At 44.0% G+C, this 20,754-nt stretch overlaps 1 protein-coding gene across 18 annotated transcripts in view; it reads right to left on the reverse strand.

Moving 5' to 3' along the window:
- Positions 1-20,754, reverse strand: part of Dgki (diacylglycerol kinase iota) — a 450,953-nt gene that overhangs the window by 284,542 nt on the left and 145,657 nt on the right. For all 18 annotated transcript variants that reach the window (XM_052721132.1, XM_052721146.1, XM_052721144.1 and 15 more), the window contains exon 2: positions 16,617-16,725. In XM_052721132.1, coding sequence (XP_052577092.1) covers positions 16,617-16,725 — 109 coding nt within the window. The remainder of the gene's footprint in view (positions 1-16,616; positions 16,726-20,754) is intronic.

The raw sequence follows: 20,754 nt of genomic DNA on the forward strand, positions 1-20,754 counted from the left end.
GATACACCACTTTAAAGGTGTAGGAATTTATGTACTGATTGTATATTCTGCTTATTTACCGAAAGGATGAAATACTGGAGAAAACACTGTGTTACATTAACCATAAAGGAACATAAAACTAAGCCTGCAGAGTTTATAGGAAAAGTCCTGTTGTTTTTATCTTATTCCATGTCAGAAAGACAAGGACTAGCAGTTATCCTTTGATGGAGGATGCTGTGGGCTGAACTATGCCCCTGTCCTCAATTCCTATATTAAAATCTAAATCACAGTGCGATGGCATTAGAACAGGCCTTTGGAAAGTAATCGGGTCATGAAGGTAGAGCCTTCACCATGGAATCAATGCCCTTATAGGAAGTAACTCAAGAAAGCTCTCCCTTTCTATACATGCATGCAACAAGGAAAAGCCACCTGAGTTCACAGCAAGAAAGCAACTACCTGCCAGACAGGAAGAGGGCTCTCACCAGGAACTCCATGCACCAGCATCTTGCCCTTGTACCTTCTTGGCTTGGAAATGATGGGAAATCAATGTCTGTGGCTTAAGCCACCAAGTCTGTGACATTTTGTGGTAACATCCTGATCAGACAACAGAGGATAGCTTCAATAAAGAGCTTTTCAGGCTAATCAAGTCATTTAAAGTCCATCATACATTTGAGCCATGCTTAGGATAACTCATCCCAGAAACATCCACACAACAGCCTTCTCAATGCCAAGGCTTAGTAGAGAGAATCAGAAATATAGACCAAATGTTTCTAGCTGGAAGTGGGGAAGAAAGCACCAATTTTCATGCTATTTTTTTTAAACACTGGATACATTTCTTCAGATTCAAATAGAATACATTTTCTTTTCAGGGTGAATGGTCTCGAATGATTTCAAGCAAGAAAACCCATTGATCTCAGATCCAGATCAGCGGTTCTCAACCTTTCTAACGCTGCGACCCTTTAATACAGTTCCTCATGTTGCAGTGATCCCCAACCATAAAATTATTTTCATTGCTACTTTACAACTGTAATTTTGCTACTGTTAAGAGTAAAAAGTAAATATCTGTGTTTTCCAATGGTCTTAGGTGACCCCTGTGAAAAGGTCATTTGACCCCCAAAGGGGTTGCACCCCACAGGTTGAGAACCACTGCTCTAGATGCTTCAAGATCCAAGGAAAGTGAGGAAGTCTCAAAAGAACAAGAATAAGATGTGAACACGGGAAAAGTGATCAGGTATACAGACGACAAAGGCCTCGAGTGCCTTTTTTTCCTTCTCCCCAGTAATATTCTCCTTTGGTGAACAATGTTCAATTTGTACATAAATAGTCATGGGAAAACAGACCTCTCTTCACCTTCTGGGACACTATCAGAAGGAAGGAAGACTAGACATAGGGCTGGACCCTAAAAATCTTACAAACTGATGACATCATTAGAGAATAAAATACAAAGGCATTTCTTTACAAGGTAGCCTGAAGAAATTGTGCTCACCATCTAAACCACTACAGAGGGGTTACCTACCATCCAACTTGAACTTCTAACCAATTATACAAAAGCCAGCCCTTTTCATTTTATCGTTTGACTCATTCAGCAAACATTTGTTCTTCAGTGCTGGCACCAGTCCTAGGGATGCTGTGATATCTCACAGTGGTAAACTGACTAGCAAAGTTGGAAACTAAACATGACATAATAACAAGAAATCCTAAGGGGAGGACTTCAGAGGAAATCTTGCCAATATTTTAAGTGGTCCAGTAGAAAACTGTTACAGTGGAGCAAATGTCAAGAACCTTTGACAGTAACAAGCTAGGTGTGCCAACAGTGAGGTCCTAAGAGGGCAGGTAAGGCAGGCAGGAGCAGGTTAAGAACCTGGGAGTCAGACTGTTGCAAGCACCACATACCTGACTTATGGGCCAATAGCGCCTAGGCCTCAGACTCCTTTGTTAAATGGTACACCATTTGCAAGCTTTCAGAGGCCTGCAGGTCAACCTTGCCTTGGAGTCATCCACAGAAGACCACTACTTTTAGTTAGCCTCAGTTTTTGATGGGAACTTGATTTAAAAGAGATGGACCTTTGGAAGGTAAAAGCAGGAGGCTTTACTGCATCCTGTCGGCATCTAATGGGCTGGTTCTCCATTTGAGCTATGTACTCAATAACCTGGTAAATTTTTAAAATATGTGAGTATGATTCCAGAGAGTCTGTGTCAGTGAATCTCAATGAAACTTGTGTACAGTAATTGTTCAAAGGTCCCAAGGTGGTTCCAATGTGCTTTGGAGTCTATGACCCAATAGACCACACCCTCCTCTTCAAGTGTTTTAGATAATAGATTTTAGAGCGTGTCTATAAGCCAAAGTACTATATTGTGTTCTTCTCTGTTTTGTACCATCACTAACAAAGATAAGTGTAAGAAAGACATGTCATGAAGCGTCTCCATCAATTTTAAGAAAAGACACAAAGCTATAAGCATATACCCATAGACCTGGAGTTCACCATGAAAAGCCAGGTGATAGGGAAGGAGAGCAACATGTATAGACATCTAAAGAAAACACAGAGTAAAACATTCATTCCCTAAATTACTATGCTTACTTTGAGAAGTAGCTCCTAAAGAAATAGTTCTAACGGAAGGAAAAGGTAAGTATACACCTGACTAAGTTAATCTAAAATTCCTTAATGGGGGAAAAATGGTCACAAGAAGTACAACACAATAGAACATTGTAAAATCAAGGAGTACAAATGTAGAGATTGGTCATATAGAGAACTTCATGATATAGAGTCACAGAAATAAAAAATAAATTCAGAACTGACTTGCATCATGGTCATAGATACACAGAAAAACAAGAGCTGAAAATAACGAAGTACATCGATAGTTGAGTTCTTGACACACATCTGTTTCCATTCTTCTCCGCCAGGGAAAGCTCAACAGAGAATTCTTGTATTTTGTCACTTCCTTTGCACACCATTATAATTTCTTGAGCCCATTCCAGGTGTTCTTCTTTCACATGACAATACTATTTTCCAGATCACCAGATCATGGCTGAACCCAATGGCCAATGATCAAGCTCCACACTCATCAGCAGCTTCAACACTGATGATCGCTGTCTTCATCCAGAGCTACTTTCTTCTCCTCTGCTGTTTACTTTTCCTAGTCTCTGCTGTTGGATCATCCTTATGCCCAAATTTTCAACACTAAAGTGTTCTGCACCCCAACACTCTGATCTATACATCTTCTGTCTACATTCAGTCCTTAGATTACTGCGCAGAGTTTTCTTGGCTTTAGCACTCATTGAGTAGTTGTTACCTTCCAAATTATTTATTCAGGATGACCCTCTTTGAGCTTCACTCATAAACAATTGCCCACAGCATCTCTCCAGAAGACCTAATAAGCATCTTAAATCCTTACATCTGCAAGAACCGAATTTCCTCCACTGATAGGTTCTTCCTTGTCTTCTCTCTGGATTTTCAGTAAATGGCATTAATGTTCTCTCTACTTAGGCTAAAACTCTGGAGTCCTTTTATAGCTCTCTCTTATTTACAACTAATCTCATTTCATTGTGAGTTTAAAATGCAGCTGAGGTCCAGCTACCACTCACCACTTCTACTGTTACCACCAGCTCTGGCTTAGAATATCTCAACAGCCAACCACAAGTGATATCCCTACTTTCGACTCCACCCCTCATGGTCTACTTTTCAAAATGCAACATCGGCGGTAGTTGGGGTGAAAGCCTGAGACTTTCTCCTGCCCTGTTGCTACCTGTGGTAGCCTAGGGAACCCTATTTGGACACCTTTACTGAGGTGAAGTGGAGGTTTGCTGCAGTAAAGAATTTTAGGGTACACCAATATGAAGCAGAGCTGGAGTGCAGTAAGAGGCTTTTGACAGATTTCAGCACAGAGGTGAACAGAGTAACACTCAGGGGGAAGATAAAACACACCCAAGTGTAGACAGGCTTATAGGGAGATGCTGGAGTATCAGTATCTGAGCAAGAGCCATAAATATGATTTGACTGGTTTAATTTGGTTTTGGTTTTTTGAGACAGGATCTCGTGTAGCCCAGGTTGTCCTTAAACTTGCTACACAGCCCAAGATGAGCTTCAACCCTTTATCCACCTGCCTCAATCTCCCAGGTGCTGGGATTACAGGCACGAGCCACCAGGCCTTGTGTAGACACATGGTTTTGGTGGCTCTCAACTTAATCTCAAATAGTTGCTAAGGAATTTGATTCTTCCCTTTTCCCCCTTTGCAATAAATGACATGACAGGGTGAGTCCAGCGGTGCCTTGGATAGGACTGCAATTTAATGAGGCAAACCATGGGTCAATCACAGGGTTACCGAGGAGGATTCTTGTGATATTTCATAGAAAATCGAAGGTCTGCTACTGAGAAAAGAGAAAGGCCATACTCAAAGGTCATGTTTGCTTAGGCCTTGGTACATGATTTACTGTAATGTTAACATCTGTATTTGTAGCATCTTCATATTAACAGAACATTGTTTCTATGTCAGCAACCTCCAGAGCAAACGTTAACTGTGCTGGAATTCTTGACTCTCAGCTGGAGAGAGACAACAACCATATTCCTGGGCGAGGGGCTACTCTTCCTTCCCATCATGTCTCCTTAATTTCCCCTTCCTACCTAGCTTCAAAATAGAAATCTGATCAAGTGGCTGTTCTGCTTATCAGCTACTCATGCTGGCGGAAGGATGTTAAGTCTTCCCTTGCATAGCCCTTGGGTGGTTTTCTGTGTTCTTTTCCTATCCATAGTCTCTCAATTCCTGTTCTTCTCACCTCCTTTCCTTCTATGCTTTCATTCAGTGGTTGACTTACAGGCACCCTGCTCTCCTTGCTGCTTCTCAAGCAGAGTGAACGGTCTCAAGTCAAGTCCACTGAATTTAGTGCCCCTTTGCTTAAGCCTTGCATGTACCTGAGGCCAGTATTGGGCACTCCTCACTTCATCCAGGTTTAATGGTTCACTATGCATTTTTTTTTCTTTATCCAAAATCCTTACCCCTCTCTGGACTAATTTATATGGCTAATTTCTATTTGTAGTTTAGTCACCAAATCAAGAGTTATTTCCTCAAAAAGTCCCTAATGCCCCATAATCCAAGTCAAGTTGCTTTGCTAGTTTCCGTCATAAAATCATGTTATAAAGTAGATAGGCTACTAACATATGATTTAGGACCCTCTCATTTCCCTAAACTCCAGATCATTTATCAGTAAAATTATAAAAATAACTGTTCCTCTATCCCAGAATCACTGTGAAATTTCAGTACAAAAATGAAAATATGTCAATAGTATGTACTTGATAAGGAGTCAGTAGGTGTTTGATTTCTTATCTTTTTTTAAAATCATGTTGCTATCTCTTTCTGACTTTCCTTCTTCTCCCGACTCCATATACCCTGGCATTTTTCAAATTCTTCTCCTTGGTCATTGTGACCATTTTGCTCTTCTTCTTGAACGTATAACTAGATCTGATTTCCCAGCTTTCCTTGCAGTTAGGAGTGGCCACGAAACCAAGTTCTAAGCAAAAGAACAGGAGCAAAGGTTCCAGGAAGGGTCCATCAGATCAACCAGAAGCAACTCATCCTTGCTTCTGCCCTAGAGACTTACTGGGGTGATCAGCCTTGGGGGTGATTTTGGAAACCTCCTGATGAGATGTCAGCAGAACAGTCAGTGTCTATCCTTGACTAACCGTCAAAAGAGTCTAGTTCCCCTCCAACCACCCACACTAGTCCTGGTCTATGGCATGGGTGAGAGAAAAACAGCTTCTCTATTGCCACATTACGCATTCGAGTCTCTTATGCCAGCAGCCTACTTTATTCCCAAGGAGTGCAGACTTTCCTCTTGGTTCTTACTTTTGTCTAAGTTTCTTTTTAAGTCTAAGTCTGTCCCCGAGTTCCTTAGGATACACTAGACAGCAAATCGAATCAAGTCCCAGTTTCTTCTTTGAACTCTGACATCTGCTCTGACTAATTTTCCATTGTTGTACAGTCAGTTCCCTTAAAACACACCTATGATTGTGTCCCTCCATGGCTCCGAATACTTACCTGATTCTGTTGCACATGAAATGAAGTCCACTTCAGCCTGGCACTCTAGACCTTCCATCAGGCCTGCCAACCAATCTATCCTTATCTTATTTTCATCCCTTACTTCTGCTCTTTAATCATATCTTACTTCTGGTGCCATGCTTTACTGATTATCCTTCCCACCTGGGAACATCTTTCTTGCTTCTTCTCTACAAATCTACTTTGAAATGACTTCTCAAATAATATGCATCTCAAAAACTGTCCATTTCTAGAAAACAGAAAAATAACCACCTTATTTTTAAGCGATGGCATTTTTTTTCTAGTCTTTGGAATGTGGAGACAAATCCCCTTGGATGGACACAGACACACACATATGTACTCACTCATACCCACACTCATCTGTGATCCTTGCATGCGTATAGATGTAGTTACTTATGACCCTCAATATATGTATGTATACATATATATGTATGTATACATACATATACACACATACACAAGTAGATATTACTAATTTCCAAAATTAAGTAAAAACCCCAGTAATGGTTATAGATTTTAAAAAAAGATAAAGATAAGGGAGTGATACAGATTGAATAACATGTTTAACAAGTGTGCCAGCAGGAGCCAGGCATACAGATACACATATGCAATTCCAACACCCAGGAATCTGAGACAGGAGAACTGCTAAAAGTTCAAGGCAGGTCTGGGCTACCTTATAAGTTTCAGGTCAGTCTATGATACAGAGACCCTGACTCAAAAAGGGAGCCAAAGAAGTAGTGTATATGCACCGGAAGCAAATAACCCAGAGAAACAAAGACATGCGATTAGAAAACGGTTTTTAAATAACTGGAGTTATAAGTGATACCTCTCTTACAAATATCCACGCAAAATTTTTAAAAAAATTAAATGTGCATTGCCTGAAAACCTACAAGTTAGTAATAAGTGACAAATTGCCTTGGATGGTCTCCACAGGAGCTGTGTGGAAGATGGCTGCTGAACACTTGGAGTGTGGTCAGCATTGATTGAGCTGTGCCAACGACACTAAGGCACAGTTTAAAGACTGCTTATGAAAAAAGAGTGCTAATGTCCTCACAGAGTCACCATCTGTTACTTCAATATTGAATGAGAGCATTTGGGGACAATCAGGTGAAACAAAACATGGTACTAAAACTGGGTTTCCCTATTTATTCATGTTGTTTTAATGTGAATCCCTAAATAACTTATATCAAATCTAGGGCTCACATCTGTTTCCACTAAAGAGCGTTAAACAATCACTTCCCTAGCATCAGAATATTTGGACCAAGACACTTACTTACTGCAGACCCATGGAGCTAAGGAGTCTGTGAGCCCTCCGGGACACCAACCGATTTTGGTTGTTGATAAAGATTGCCAAATTGACACAGTCTATGATCACCTAGAAGACTACCCTTGGGCTTGTGTGTGAGGGAGTTTCTAAACTGGTTAATCGTGGTGGGAAGACCAATCCAAAGTGTCAGTGCATCATTCCATGGACTGGAGTCCCAGACTGAATAAAAAGGAAAAGTGAGCTGAGCATAGAGTTCCCTCTCTGTTTCCTAGTGTAGGCACAGTGTGACCAGCTGCCTCACTGGCCGGCTACCAGTCTTCCCTGACATGATGGACTGGATTGCTTCTATTTTTTTTTGGGGGGGTGGTTTTCGAGACAGGGTTTCTCTGTGTAGTTTTGCGCCTTTCCTGGAACTCACTTGGTAGCCCAGGCTGGCCTCGAACTCACAGAGATCCGCCTGGCTCTGCCTCCCGAGTGCTGGGATTAAAGGCGTGCGCCACCACCACCCGGCTGGATTGCTTCTTAAACCACACATCAGAATCAATCCTTCCTCGGTTTGCTTTTGTGAGGAATGTTGTTGCAGTAATGATAAAAGTAGTTAATATAGGACTATATCTTCAATTACCCTGAACTCAGAAAATAAAGAGTGAGAGCCAATCATAATATATCAGTCCCGCAATGACATCATGGCTATCCAAGACCAGAGGTATCATGGCACTGATCTCTATGAGGTGTTTTTCTCATTTTCTCACATCCTAAGTTTTTTGAAGTTTGAGTGAAGAGACATGGGAGGCAGGATGGGCTGTGGTGATGATGCCAAACCTGACACACAGCACAGGCTTCCCAGGCTCACACTCAAAACAGGGCTGGCAGGAGAACATATGCAGAAAACACTCACATATGTATGTGCACACACACCCATGTTGGCATACACACAGGCACACACGTGCCCCCAGCTGCTTCCTGGCTTTTCATTCAAGGTTTCTAAAGATAAAGCGACCTAATTTCATAACCTAGTTTAAAGCAACTCCATGTGAAGACTCTGGTTCCCTAGTCTTGTCCCTGAACTGAACTGTGAGGCAATGGACCAACTGTGCTGTCTCTACCTGCTGGGGAGAAAGCACTTCCTCTCTTAGTCATCAACTAAAGAAAGGGAAAGCTGGTGTGGATGCGGGGAGGGGGTTGCTTTTGTTTGAGCTGAAGCTCTGTTTTCCAGGGAACACAAGGTGGAAGGATGTGGTCCAGCAAAGAAACAAAAGAAACTCAGAACTGAAGATGTTGGGGTTAAGATTGACATGAGCTTTAAGGAAGAGTTTCTGGAGCCCCAGCCCTGTTCCTCATCTCCCACACTGGCCTGTGGCTTGCTCCAGGCAGCTTAAGGGGCAAAGCATAATTACAAAACAGTATGGACAGAAGAGAGACCTGCTCCAGTATTACTGGCTACGATCTTAAAAACAGAGGCAAGCTCTAATTGTAAATTGAGTCACCTCTGCAGAGAAAGCATGTGACATTTAAGAAGACACATATTATCTGTGGCGCTGACACACTTCTAAATGGGCTAACTCACTCTAAACTGAGAGCTTGGATTCCAGCCCAGGAGACGAATATTTTTGGTTTCTATTTTGAACATCACTTCCTCCCCATTCTAGTAATTTAGCTTATTTCCTCCCAAACTGGCTTGGCTGACATGTGTCTTAATGGTATCAGAGGGAACAGCCTCTACAGGTTGTCACTAGGAGGGTGAAGAGAGCCACTATTAGGAGAGGGAGGACAAGCAAGCCTCTCCAGGTGCATGATAGTAGGAGGAACCTGAAAGGGGGCATTAAAACAGGTTGTGTTAGTTTCTTCTACGAGTTGGCATTGGAGTCATGTTTAGCAAGCCTTTCAGGAACTAAAGATTATCTGAGTGCCCATCAGTTTCCAAGGATAAGTTCAGTTCTCATTAATGGAGCAGAGGGGTTACAATCAATTCATGCCCTGGCATCAGTAATGGGGCAGCCCTCAGGCTGTCATGGGCTCTCCACTTTGAAGAGAAAACAGGCAGAAGACATTGCCTGGCTCTTTGGGTAGCTGGAGACCTAACAAGTCCTCCAGTAAGTCAAGCAAGAAGCACTAACTTGGTTCTGTTTGCAAGATGGGTCACTATGAGCAGAGGAATGCACACAGGAAATGGGATGATGGAAATGGCATGAGGAAGAGATGATCAGAGCCTAGGAGAAGGAAGGGAGGGAGGGCCAGAGAGAGGGAGAGAGAGGGGGAGGGGGAAGAGAAAGGGAAGGGAGAGAGAGAGAGAGAGAGAGAGAGAGAGAGAGAGAGAGAGAGAGAGAGAGAGAGAGAGAGAGAGAGAGAGAGACTACAGAAAACAGCCACCTTCATGCTGGGTTGAGCCCAGTGGCCACTGCTAGGATACTGGGGCACCTAGCTGAAGGCTGTCTTGAACACTTCCACGTGCCATCACTAAGGGGTGACACGCATGGGAGGAGCCTTGTACAGGGAGCAAGAGCAAATACTGGCAAAGTTATCAAAGAAGTGGACTGTCACCAGTCACAGTAAACCACAGGAGAGAAGGGTTTTGAGGAGTGAGTTCCAGTGGTGTGGGGGAGTGAGTTCCAGTGATGTGGGGAGTGAGTTCCAGTGGTGTGGGGAGTGAGTTCCAGTGGTGTGGGGTGTGAGTTCCAGTGGTGTGGGGGACTGAGTTCCAGTGGTGTGGGGGAGTGAGTTCCAGTGGTGTGGGGAGTGAGTTCCAGTGGTGTGGGGGAGTGAGTTCCAGTGGTGTGAGGAATGAGTTCCAGTGGTGTGGGGGAGTGAGTTCCAGTGGTGTGTGGGGAATGAGTTCCAGTGGTGTGGAGGAGTGAGTTCCAGTGGTGTGGGGAGTGAGTTCCAGTGGTGTGGGGGGAGTGAGTTCCAGTGGTGTGGGGAGTGAGTTCCAGTGGTGTGGGGGAATGAGTTCCAGTGGTGTGGGGAATGAGTTCCAGTGGTGTGGGAAGTGAGTTCCAGTGGTGTGGGGGGAATGAGTTCCAGTGGTGTGGGGGGAGTGAGTTCCAGTGGTGTGGGGGGAATGAGTTCCAGTGGTGTGAGGAATGAGTTCCAGTGGTGTGGGGGAGTGAGTTCCAGTGGTGTGGGGAGTGAGTTCCAGTGGTGTGGGGAGTGAGTTCCAGTGGTGTGGGGGGAATGAGTTCCAGTGGTGTGAGGAATGAGTTCCAGTGGTGTGGGGGAGTGAGTTCCAGTGGTGTGAGGAATGAGTTCCAGTGGTGTGGGGGAATGAGTTCCAGTGGTGTGGGGGAGTGAGTTCCAGTGGTGTGGGGGAGTGAGTTCCAGTGGTGTGGGGGGAGTGAGTTCCAGTGGTGTGGGGAGTGAGTTCCAGTGGTGTGGGGAATGAGTTCCAGTGGTGTGGGGAATGAGTTCCAGTGGTGTGGGGGGAGTGAGTTCCAGTGGTGTGGGGAATGAGTTCCAGTGGTGTGGGGGGGAATGAGTTCCAGTGGTGTGGGGGAGTGAGTTCCAGTGGTGTGGGGGAATGAGTTCCAGTGGTGTGGGGGAATGAGTTCCAGTGGTGTGGGGAGTGAGTTCCAGTGGTGTGGGGGAGTGAGTTCCAGTGGTGTGGGGGAATGAGTTCCAGTGGTGTGGGGAGTGAGTTCCAGTGGTGTGGGGAATGAGTTCCAGTGGTGTGGGGAGTGAGTTCCAGTGGTGTGGGGAGTGAGTTCCAGTGGTGTGGGGGAGTGAGTTCCAGTGGTGTGGGGAGTGAGTTCCAGTGGTGTGGGGGGAGTGAGTTCCAGTGGTGTGGGGAGTGAGTTCCAGTGGTGTGGGGGAATGAGTTCCAGTGGTGTGGGGGGGAATGAGTTCCAGTGGTGTGGGGGAGTGAGTTCCAGTGGTGTGGGGGAGTGAGTTCCAGTGGTGTGGGGAGTGAGTTCCAGTGGTGTGGGGAGTGAGTTCCAGTGGTGTGGGGAGTGAGTTCCAGTGGTGGGGGGAGTGAGTTCCAGTGGTGTGGGGAGTGAGTTCCAGTGGTGTGGGAGAAGGGCTGGAATTTGTGTCACTAAGGAGGGGAAAGAGAAGGGGAAAATGGAATCCCTGAAGGAAATTAAGTTCTGCTACACAAAGCCTGAACACTGTCTCCCACAACTGTCCAGGCCCAGCCATGCTATGCAATACTCCCTGAGCTCACTCAGTCAGCCCCAGGACCCTCACTACCCTTCCGGAAGCCTGTGGCCATTATTCTGAAGGGAAGAACTGTGTTCTCTAGAGGACTCTGACACATATACCAGGTTCAGAGTGGGGTCCTTTCTACAAAAAGTAGGAGCACAGACCCAGAGATCCCGATTCCAGGTTGACCCTGACCTGGCCTGCCATGCCAGGTGCACCCTGAACAGCTTCTGCGCCTGTTTTCTCATTGGTGAGCTGATGTGACCACACAGTACAGAGTGAGGGTGTGGGAGGAGTCGCAGCCTCTGAAATGATGCCTAGTCTCCTGAGCTCAAGAGGTAGGAAGCAAAGAATTTCTCCAGGAGAGTCAAGGGGACTGTGAAGAACAAGGGGCTCCCACCAACCCTGCTCCCCATTGTGCTCCCAGAGCCAAGACCCTCAGGGGTGCCACACAGCACTCTATGGAACCAAGGACCCTAGCCAACCAGTGACCACCGAGTGCCTGCGCTTGTTCCTTCGTTTGTTGCTTGTTTGTTTGTGGTGCTGGAAACCCAAGCCAGGGGCTTCTAAATGCCTGTCAAGTGTCCTACCATTGATCTATACCCTGACTTTCTACTACCCATGCCTCATCTCATCTTTTTTTTTTAATTCTTGCTATTCTCATGCTTATTTGGGGGACTGTTAAGAAGCTCTAAGCCTCATCAGTCTTCAATAAACAATACTACCAAGTCAGTAAGTCTTATTATTAGCACATGCAGTCCAGTGGCCAGTGGCAGCATGTGTCATCAAACTGCTTTTCTGCAGGGAACCAAAAGTCAGGGTTGTTGCAGAGTGATGCTCGAGCCTGAAGACCCTTCCTGTGCTTTATGCAAAACAAGGAACTTCCCCAATTCTTCATTTGGTCTCTTGAGCAGAAGGGTCAGTTAACACACAGTGTATTTGGCAGAAAGAGGCCAACATTTTAAAACCAGTGTGAGTTATTTAAACTCTCACAGAAAAAGTCAGAGGACACTAACTACACCTAGTCCTCTCCTCCTTCCTGAACATTCTGTGTGATTGGGTAATGGTGCGATTGGTACTGGGTACTGGTACTGCATGATTGGTCACTGCTGGCCACTTCTGTCTGCTGACACCAATAACAGACAAGAGAGATTATCTGTTCCAGAGCCACATCTGAGTCTCCCAGAAGGGAGTGTCCACCTGCCTTAGCTTCCTACTGGACTTTCAGCAGATGGCCATCACAGGGTGCCCACAATCACCAGGGAGGGAAGAAAGAGGAACCAAAGACCATTCACACACACACACACACACACACACACACACACACACACACACACACACACAGCCTGAGCTCCTATTTGTTCAGCCCCTATTGTGTATCAGAGGCTCCCACCACTAGTCAGAAATGCTATATGGATGAATACTATAAGGTATACCTCTCCAGGGGAATCAGAAAATAATGCCTGATAGCCTAATGCTGGTTTAGGCAGGAAACTTACTAAAAGCATTTGTTGATAACTATTCCCAACATCAGCCATGACTAGAGGGTCCTTTCTTATACCCCAGTGATGCTCCCCACCCACCCCCACCCCTGTGAACTCTTCTGGCCCAGACATCACTGTACTATGTCCTCACTGTTGATTTTTTTCTATCCATGGGTTTTAGCTTTATAAACCACATCTTTATCACCCCCTTGATCCTTAGGAATCCACCCAGAACACAAAACATTCTGGGGCAGAAAATAATGCCTTAACGCCTAGGAGATTCAACTGTGACTTTAAAAACACATCTATAGGCAGCTGGGTTTAAGCAAGGGTATGGGAACATGTGCTGGAAAAATGACAGTCTTTTCAGTAATGACACTGATAAAAAATGGATGGTCACAAGCAGAGAATGGTGTTAGCTAAAGATGGGTGTCCACAAGCAGAGAATGGTGTTAGCTAAAGATGGGTGTCCACAAGCAGAGAATGGTGTTAGCTAAAGATGGGTGTCCACAAGCAGAGAATGGTGTTAGCTAAGGATGGGTGTCCACAAGCAGAGAATGATGCTAGACAGCTATTTCTCACCAATTTAAACAGACCAGTATTTAAATATAAGACCCGACACTCTAAGAGTTAGAAGAAAATGCAGGAGACATGATTCAGAATACTTCGATGGGATGGATTTTCTAAAAAGGGCCCAAAACAAGAAACAAAGGAAAAATGGGCAAACAAAAAACTGAAACACTTCTACACAGCAAAGACAGCAGGCAACAGATTTAAAGGACAAACCACAGAGTAGGAGAAAGTATTTCAGACTGCATTCCTGCTATGGGAAAATACCCAGAATATTCATATATACACCAAAACTTGAGAAACTCTATAACCAACAAACACCCCCATAAAAATGGGTGGTAGGTCTAAATCAACTTGTCTCAAAAGAAGACACGTAAGTGACTAGCAGATATATTTTTTTATTGGCCATTCAGTTCTTTATTAGACTACCAGGTGTTTTAGACAGACACAGTATCACAGCTTCACAGAGTTAAACAAATGCAACATAAACAAAAGTAACACACCTTAAAATAATATTCTACAACAGAGAAAGAACAAAATAAAAAAAAATCCTGCATTGTTACAGGGTTTTACATAATGTTGAATGCTTTCTATATTCTTGGAGGAGGTCTGGCTGGCTGTCATGGATTCTCCCATGAAGTCTGGTTACTGCGTTGTAACTTGGCTTTTTTTTTTTATGCCGAACGCCATTTATTGAAGGAGGGAGGAGGTCAGATATATTTTAAAAGAGTAAACCTCACTAATCATCAGGGAACTACAACTCAAGAAACAGCCCCTCCTTTCCTAAGAGTGGCTCTCATCACATAGGAGTTAACATGTACTGTGGAGGATATTGAGAAAGAGACCCGTTCGTGTTAGTGGTGGGAACCATAGCGGGCATAGCCACACGAACACAATGGCTGCTCCTCAAAAATGTCAAGAATGGAACCACTGTCTGACCTAGCATTCTCACCCCCAGGTCTGTATCCAAAGGAAATGAAAATCCTTTGATTTGCATAAGTAGGAGACACATCTGCCATGTTCACTGAAACACTATTCACAACAGTCAGGGAACTGAAGCAACCCTGAGTGTCCATCAACAAAGGAATCCCAGAGCTTGGGAGGGAGGGACAGGTGGATTACTGGGGCTCCCAAGGTGGCCAACAAGCCTAGCCTATTTGGCAAGTCCTGGGTCACTGAGAAATATAGTTTCAAAAAAAAATAGTCAAAGGAGATAGTACCTGAGAAATGACACCCAAAGTAGACCTCTGGCCTTCACACTCATGTGCCCAAGCACCCCTCCTCCTACAAAAAATGTGACATGTCTGCATGCTTGTATTTACTGGTATATGGTGAAAAGAGTTACTGGATGCAAAGAAAATGCCAAACAACCTAACTGAGAACAGACACAAGGTCAATGGAAGGATATGAATGTTCTTTTCATATAAAACATCAAAAACTTAAAGAAGGAATTCACATCAGAAGTAAAACACAGATTATTGTTTTTGTTAAGGTTTGTTACATTTTTTGGAAAGGCTGATTAATAAAGAATCGTGAAGCTGGGCTGAGTGGCACACATCTAGAATCCAGCTCTTTAGGAAGTTAGATTAGGAGGCTCAGGAGTTCAAGGTCTGCTTGGGTTACAGAGTGTGTTCTAAGCTAGCCTGGGCTACTGGGAGATATCTTTCTCTCAAAATGAGTAAAAGTAAGGGTTTGGGATATAGTTCAATGAGTGCTTGCCTAACTCACGGGAGACCCTGGGTTCAATACCCAGTGCTCTAAAGAGAGTTTGAGGCCCTTTCATCTTATATTCTTAAAAGTCTTGTGTGACTACATATGTTACAATGTTATTTAGAAGCAGAAACTGAGGCAGGAAGATTTTGCAATAGCTTCTTTCCCTGGTCCAGCAAACATTCAGATGACTTGGGGCAAGAGAAAATATTCTAACATTATGTTTGTACTGATACTATTTAACTATTGTTCCAAAAATTTTAGCTTTAAAAGCAGCAAAAATGAAATGAATGTTTCTCATTCTTCCCCCAGGGGAAGCTGAGGCCAAGTCACACTTGCTACTGGGCAGTACTTTTTCTATTTGTGAGACTGTGCCATTGGCTTATGGGAGAAGCATCTACCATATCCCCTGACAGTAAGTCCCTCTAAAGGATTTCAACTCTGCCAAGTTGAAAGAGTGTGGAAATAAGATTTGCCCTTACATACACAGGCATCGAAAACAGGCATGCCTTTAAGTCTTAGTTCAAATTAAAAACCCATTTAGGGCAACGTGAAAATCGGAGCTTACTTTTTATAGCCCGTGACCTTTGCTAAGGGTGTTATTTTTAAATTCAATAAAATGTCATATTATCTGTCAGAAAAAGAAAAAATGTGGTGCCTATGCCGAGTGAAAGATTATTTATCTGTACAGAAAAAGGAGAACCTGTCATTGGCAACATGAATGGAATTGGAGGCTTTGGGGTTTAGTGAAATAAGTGAGGCACAGGAAGTCGAGCACCATGCCGCCGAGCACTGAGCCATCTCACTTACATATAAATTATCACAAAGTGTATTGTATACTAAGAGCAAGATGGTGCTTACCAGAGACTGGGAGAGGTAATGGTGAGATAATCAAGGGAAAGGTTCTTCAACGGATAGTAAGTCACAGATACCATTTCACAGTACAGTGACCATAAACAGTGGTAGTGTAGTGTGCTTTTCTTGAAGAAGGCTAGAAAAGGGGATTTAGAATGTTTGCAGTACAAATAACTGATAAATGCCTGAGTAGATATACTTTGCGCTGATTTAAACATTACACATTGTGCCCATGTGTCAAAACACCACATGGCACACCATAAATACATATGATTTTATGTTTTAGTTGGTTAAAAACAATAAACACTCCCCTCCTTTCTCCCATGACTTTCTCCCCTAAGCAGACAAGGACGTGGATGAGACAGCAGGGAGGAACTGAAGAGCAGCCCTGCATGTGGCTTCATGACTTTCAGCCCCCAGTTAGTGAGCTCACGAACATGACCACTGAAGATATGTTCGGACTTATAGAATCCTGAGGGTGAGTTGAGAAAAACACAGCATGCAACGGAAATGAACTTGAGATAAAAAACAAAAATCAAGCAAACAAACAAATGGCAGACACCTACGCTCCAGTCCAGAGTCGCTCTGGGCTCCTTCGCTGGACCGTTCGCCACAGGAAGGCCAAGAGGATGTGCAGGAGCCAGGTGCTGGAGGCCTGTCCGGGAGATGGCTTTCCTGCAGCAAGAAAATAAATATATAAATAAATGCATACATATATATATATATATATATATATATATATATATATATGAACACACAAACATGAGAGTCTTGTACAGAGTTCATAGCTCCTTGTGGGGTAGAAACTATACCCGAGTGACAAGAGTGAATCTCCAACATCTGATATCCCTTACAACTGTGCTGAGATACACCTCTGCTAGGATAGCGAGGGATAAATCTCCCCAAATCAGGACACTTGATGCAGCCGCTTTGTAATAGGGATATAGGGACAGAATCTGAAAGCTCAGCTTCTTTTCAGGGTAGAGGGCAAGAGTGGAGCCTCTCCACTTACAGAAATGGACATGGTGCGGATACTTGCGATACTTGGAAAGTAATTCAAGTTTCCAGAGACAACATGTAAGCAAACTTGAATTTTCTCTCCTGCAACCCAACTTCCCAGAGCAGCACTGTTCATGCTGGTTACCAATATGGAAGTCTGCTCTTCCTCCCTTCTAAGAGCATCCTCCTTCCCCATGCAGAGGACCACTGTCCACTGAGCTGAAAGCTCCCAACGTGAAAAGACTGATTTGCATCTGCCAAGGAACAGCCCACATTCCTTCAGCACCCCTCAACACAAGCCAGAGGACCCACAGCAAGAGAAGCAGAGGGAAGCAAGGAGGGTAAGAGCTACTGGGAGTGTAGCTCCCCACCCCCGCTCCATGAGCGTCTCTGAGGGAAGAGGTGCTTACACCAGAAAGATGAAGGACTAGGAGCAGAAGTGGGGAGATGTGCTACACCCTAAAGGGCAGGTGGCCTCTCTGCATGTTCACTGACCTATCCAGACTCCACCCAGGCGTGGAATTGGTGAGGTTAGGCAAGAACAGTAGTTCTCCACACCCAAGGGTGGACATGTGCCACCACTGGTCTCTGTGTATGTCAGAGAGCCCAGCAGGTGTCTGGCTCTCTGAGTTTCTTTTAGGGTCTCTTGGAGTCCTAACCAGGAAGTTCCAGAAACAGGTCTTCAGTAGCTGGAAATTATCACAACAAGCTTGCTGGCAATTTTCCAATGCTCCAGCAGTACACAGGCAACAGGTTTGAGGTATATAATCCCCCAGACTCATAAGGCTGGAAGCCTTAAAGGAAGACAGGTAATTAACAACATCGGTTCTGGCTCCTCACACCAAAGTGTGTTCCACAGCCTCCAGCCATATTCCTATGAAAGAAACGGTGGCTAGGTATGGTGACATGGGCCTGGAATCCAGCATAGCTAAGGACACAGGAGCAAGAGGTTCTGAAGAGAGGAAGTTCAAGGCTATCCTGGGATGCATAGCAAGACCCTGACTTGGAAAGTAAAAGGTAAGTAGACATTCGAAGGTGCTAAGACAGTCTACTAAGATAACAGAAGAAACAAAGGGGTGAGGACGGATGACGGAGGGATACAGAATCTTCTAGGGCAATCCTTCGCTCACAAAAGTTTTCCTCCCACACTGAGGGACCTTCTCTGGCATGATTCTTAGGGTTTTTTCTCTAGGTTCAAAGGCCTCCCCACCAATGCTAAACCAGTTTCCACCGTTAATAAAAAGGTATTTTTGTGGCTTCAGAAACTACAGATACTGCCTTCGGGTCTTCAAGAATCTCCACAACCTAAAGTTAAATGTTTAAAAACTACCACAACTAGAGGCTGGGACAGGAGGGTTATAATTTCAAAGCCCACCTGGGCTACACAGCAAGTTTGAGGGTACCCTGGGCAACTTAGCAAGACTTAAGATATAACTCCATGTGAAAGGCCCTGGTTGAAATATTTGGGGGGGGGGGGGGCAAGGAGGAGGGAGAGAGAGAAGGAAGGGAGCAAAGGAGGAAGGGAGGGAAGGAGAGAGGGAAGAAAAGGAAAAACAACCTTGAGTCTAGGCTTGATCCTCAGACACACACACACACACACACACACACACACACACCCCTAATACACAAGCACGAAGTCTTGGGATGGCTGAAGAACTCTTAAATTTTGGATAAATGAGAGAAAAACACATCTTTCAGAGTTTCACAAACTATCTTAGAGAGTTATGATCAGGAAATAGAAGAGAGAGGGAAAAGGGGCGGAAGGAGAAAAGGAGATCAAGGAGTTAAGGAGAAGAAGGAGGAAGGGGAAAGAAATAAAATTCCACTGTCAGGTCCTGGCAGAAACCTGAGCAAATGAGTTCAGCTCCTGAGCACCTACAGACTGTGACAGCCAAACTTTCATCACCCTCCAGGACTAAGAACCAGCCCCTGACCCAGTAGCAAACTACCCAAACTACCAACTCAGGAGGCAAGGCAGCCATACAACACAGAACATCACTGCGCCTTGAAAGATCAACATGGTATTTCACTGGGACTCCGGTCAAAGCATATCCTTTTCTAGCCTGTGCACAGAAGCAATGAAGTCTTTTTATTACTTCTCATTTATTCCTCATTATGGACCAAATGTAAAGTTGAATTTGTAACATTAACAGAAGAAAGTGGTATATGAAAATGAGTAAGAGGTATCGAGAGCACCTACTAGTCTGTGACCAAAAGCGCATCTTAGAAAAGTAGATTTATGAAACACAGAATAGAAAAATCATAATTAGGAAATACTGGGACCTGGGAAGGTGCTTCTGATTTCAGCTTTCTACTCTTCTAAATGGCAGAAAACCATTTTTTTTCCTAGCAGTTCATACATGTACAGACATTTTCCTTCAAAGAGTACAGGATTCTCATTATATCTGAGACCTCAACTAAAATCAGTGTTAGTTTTCTATACATCCATCATGGTAGTGGAAGATGACATGAAATTCTAGCAGAACCTTGTGTGTGGACAGAAGGGGTGAGGTCAGTTGTTTTATGCGACAATTTGCTCCAATAAAACAATAAATGGGAGTTCAACATTTCGTTCTTTTTTCCTGCTCAGAATCCTCCCAAATGCACAGACTGCAAAGCGTGAAATGCCAACAATTCTATTAACTTCACAACATCACTTTGTGGGGAGTGAATATTCTCACAAGAGCATGTCTGAAAAGAACTGTGATATTAACTGTGAAATAAATATGAAAAGAAAATACTTCATAACGTGGTTCCCAGAGCATAAAGTCACAGTTAATGTCAATTACCTGACATGAAAGACCACTAACACATTTCAAGTACAAAAGCCATCTTACATCTTAAATAGCATTCTATTATTCTCTTTCCTTCACTCAGAAAGACTATAAACTCCTAAAGGACAGGGCTCCATTCATCCACTAATCCTGTTACGTCTAGCCCAGGGGTAGACTCTGCAAATATTCAATAAATGCTTTCTGAATTAATGAATGAACTTGACCAAAAAGCTAAGCAAAACAGCTTGCTGATTAGATCAGGGCTTGAGAAATCCAATTAGGATGATTTAAATAACGACCCAGGCTTTACCTCAGAGACACTCTTTGCTGAGAGGGTCCGAAGTCCTTCAAAGCAGCTCTTTAAAAATAAATGCAGCTGGCCATGGTGGCACGTGCCAGGATTTCAAGCCCAGAAGGCCAAGCAGAGCCGGGAAGGCAGTATGTTCAAGGCCAACTTGGACTGCATACATAGGGAGACTTTTCCAAACACACACACACAAAAAAAAAAAAAAAAAAAAAAAAAAACAAAAAACAAAAAAAACAAGCAAATGAGATAGAACTCACCCCTGAGAAGTCTAGGGAGCAATCCAGGCCTGAGAGTGCATGCTTGTAATACTAGCAGTGGGGAGGCAGAATCAGGAGGATCACCAAGTCAAGGTTATCCAAGGTCTGGACCAAGTCATCTCATAAGAAAAGAAAACAGAGAAAGAAGGGAAGGGTAGGAGGAAGGGAGGGAGAGAGAAAGGCAGGGAAGGAAGGGGAGAACCAAAATCTAAATAATCAAGAAGGGAAAAAAACCTAACCTTGGAGACACTGAATCAGCTCATCTTCTTGGTATGACTACTGAAATATCATCCCATTGTCCTATTTATAAAGGACATATTATGAGGGTATTAATGTTTTTAGACAAGGTCTCACCATGTACCTCTGG

The sequence above is a fragment of the Peromyscus californicus genome, unplaced genomic scaffold, assembly GCF_007827085.1.
Source record: "Peromyscus californicus insignis strain IS unplaced genomic scaffold, ASM782708v3 Scaffold_6__1_contigs__length_162567912, whole genome shotgun sequence".
Taxonomy (NCBI): domain Eukaryota; kingdom Metazoa; phylum Chordata; class Mammalia; order Rodentia; family Cricetidae; genus Peromyscus; species Peromyscus californicus.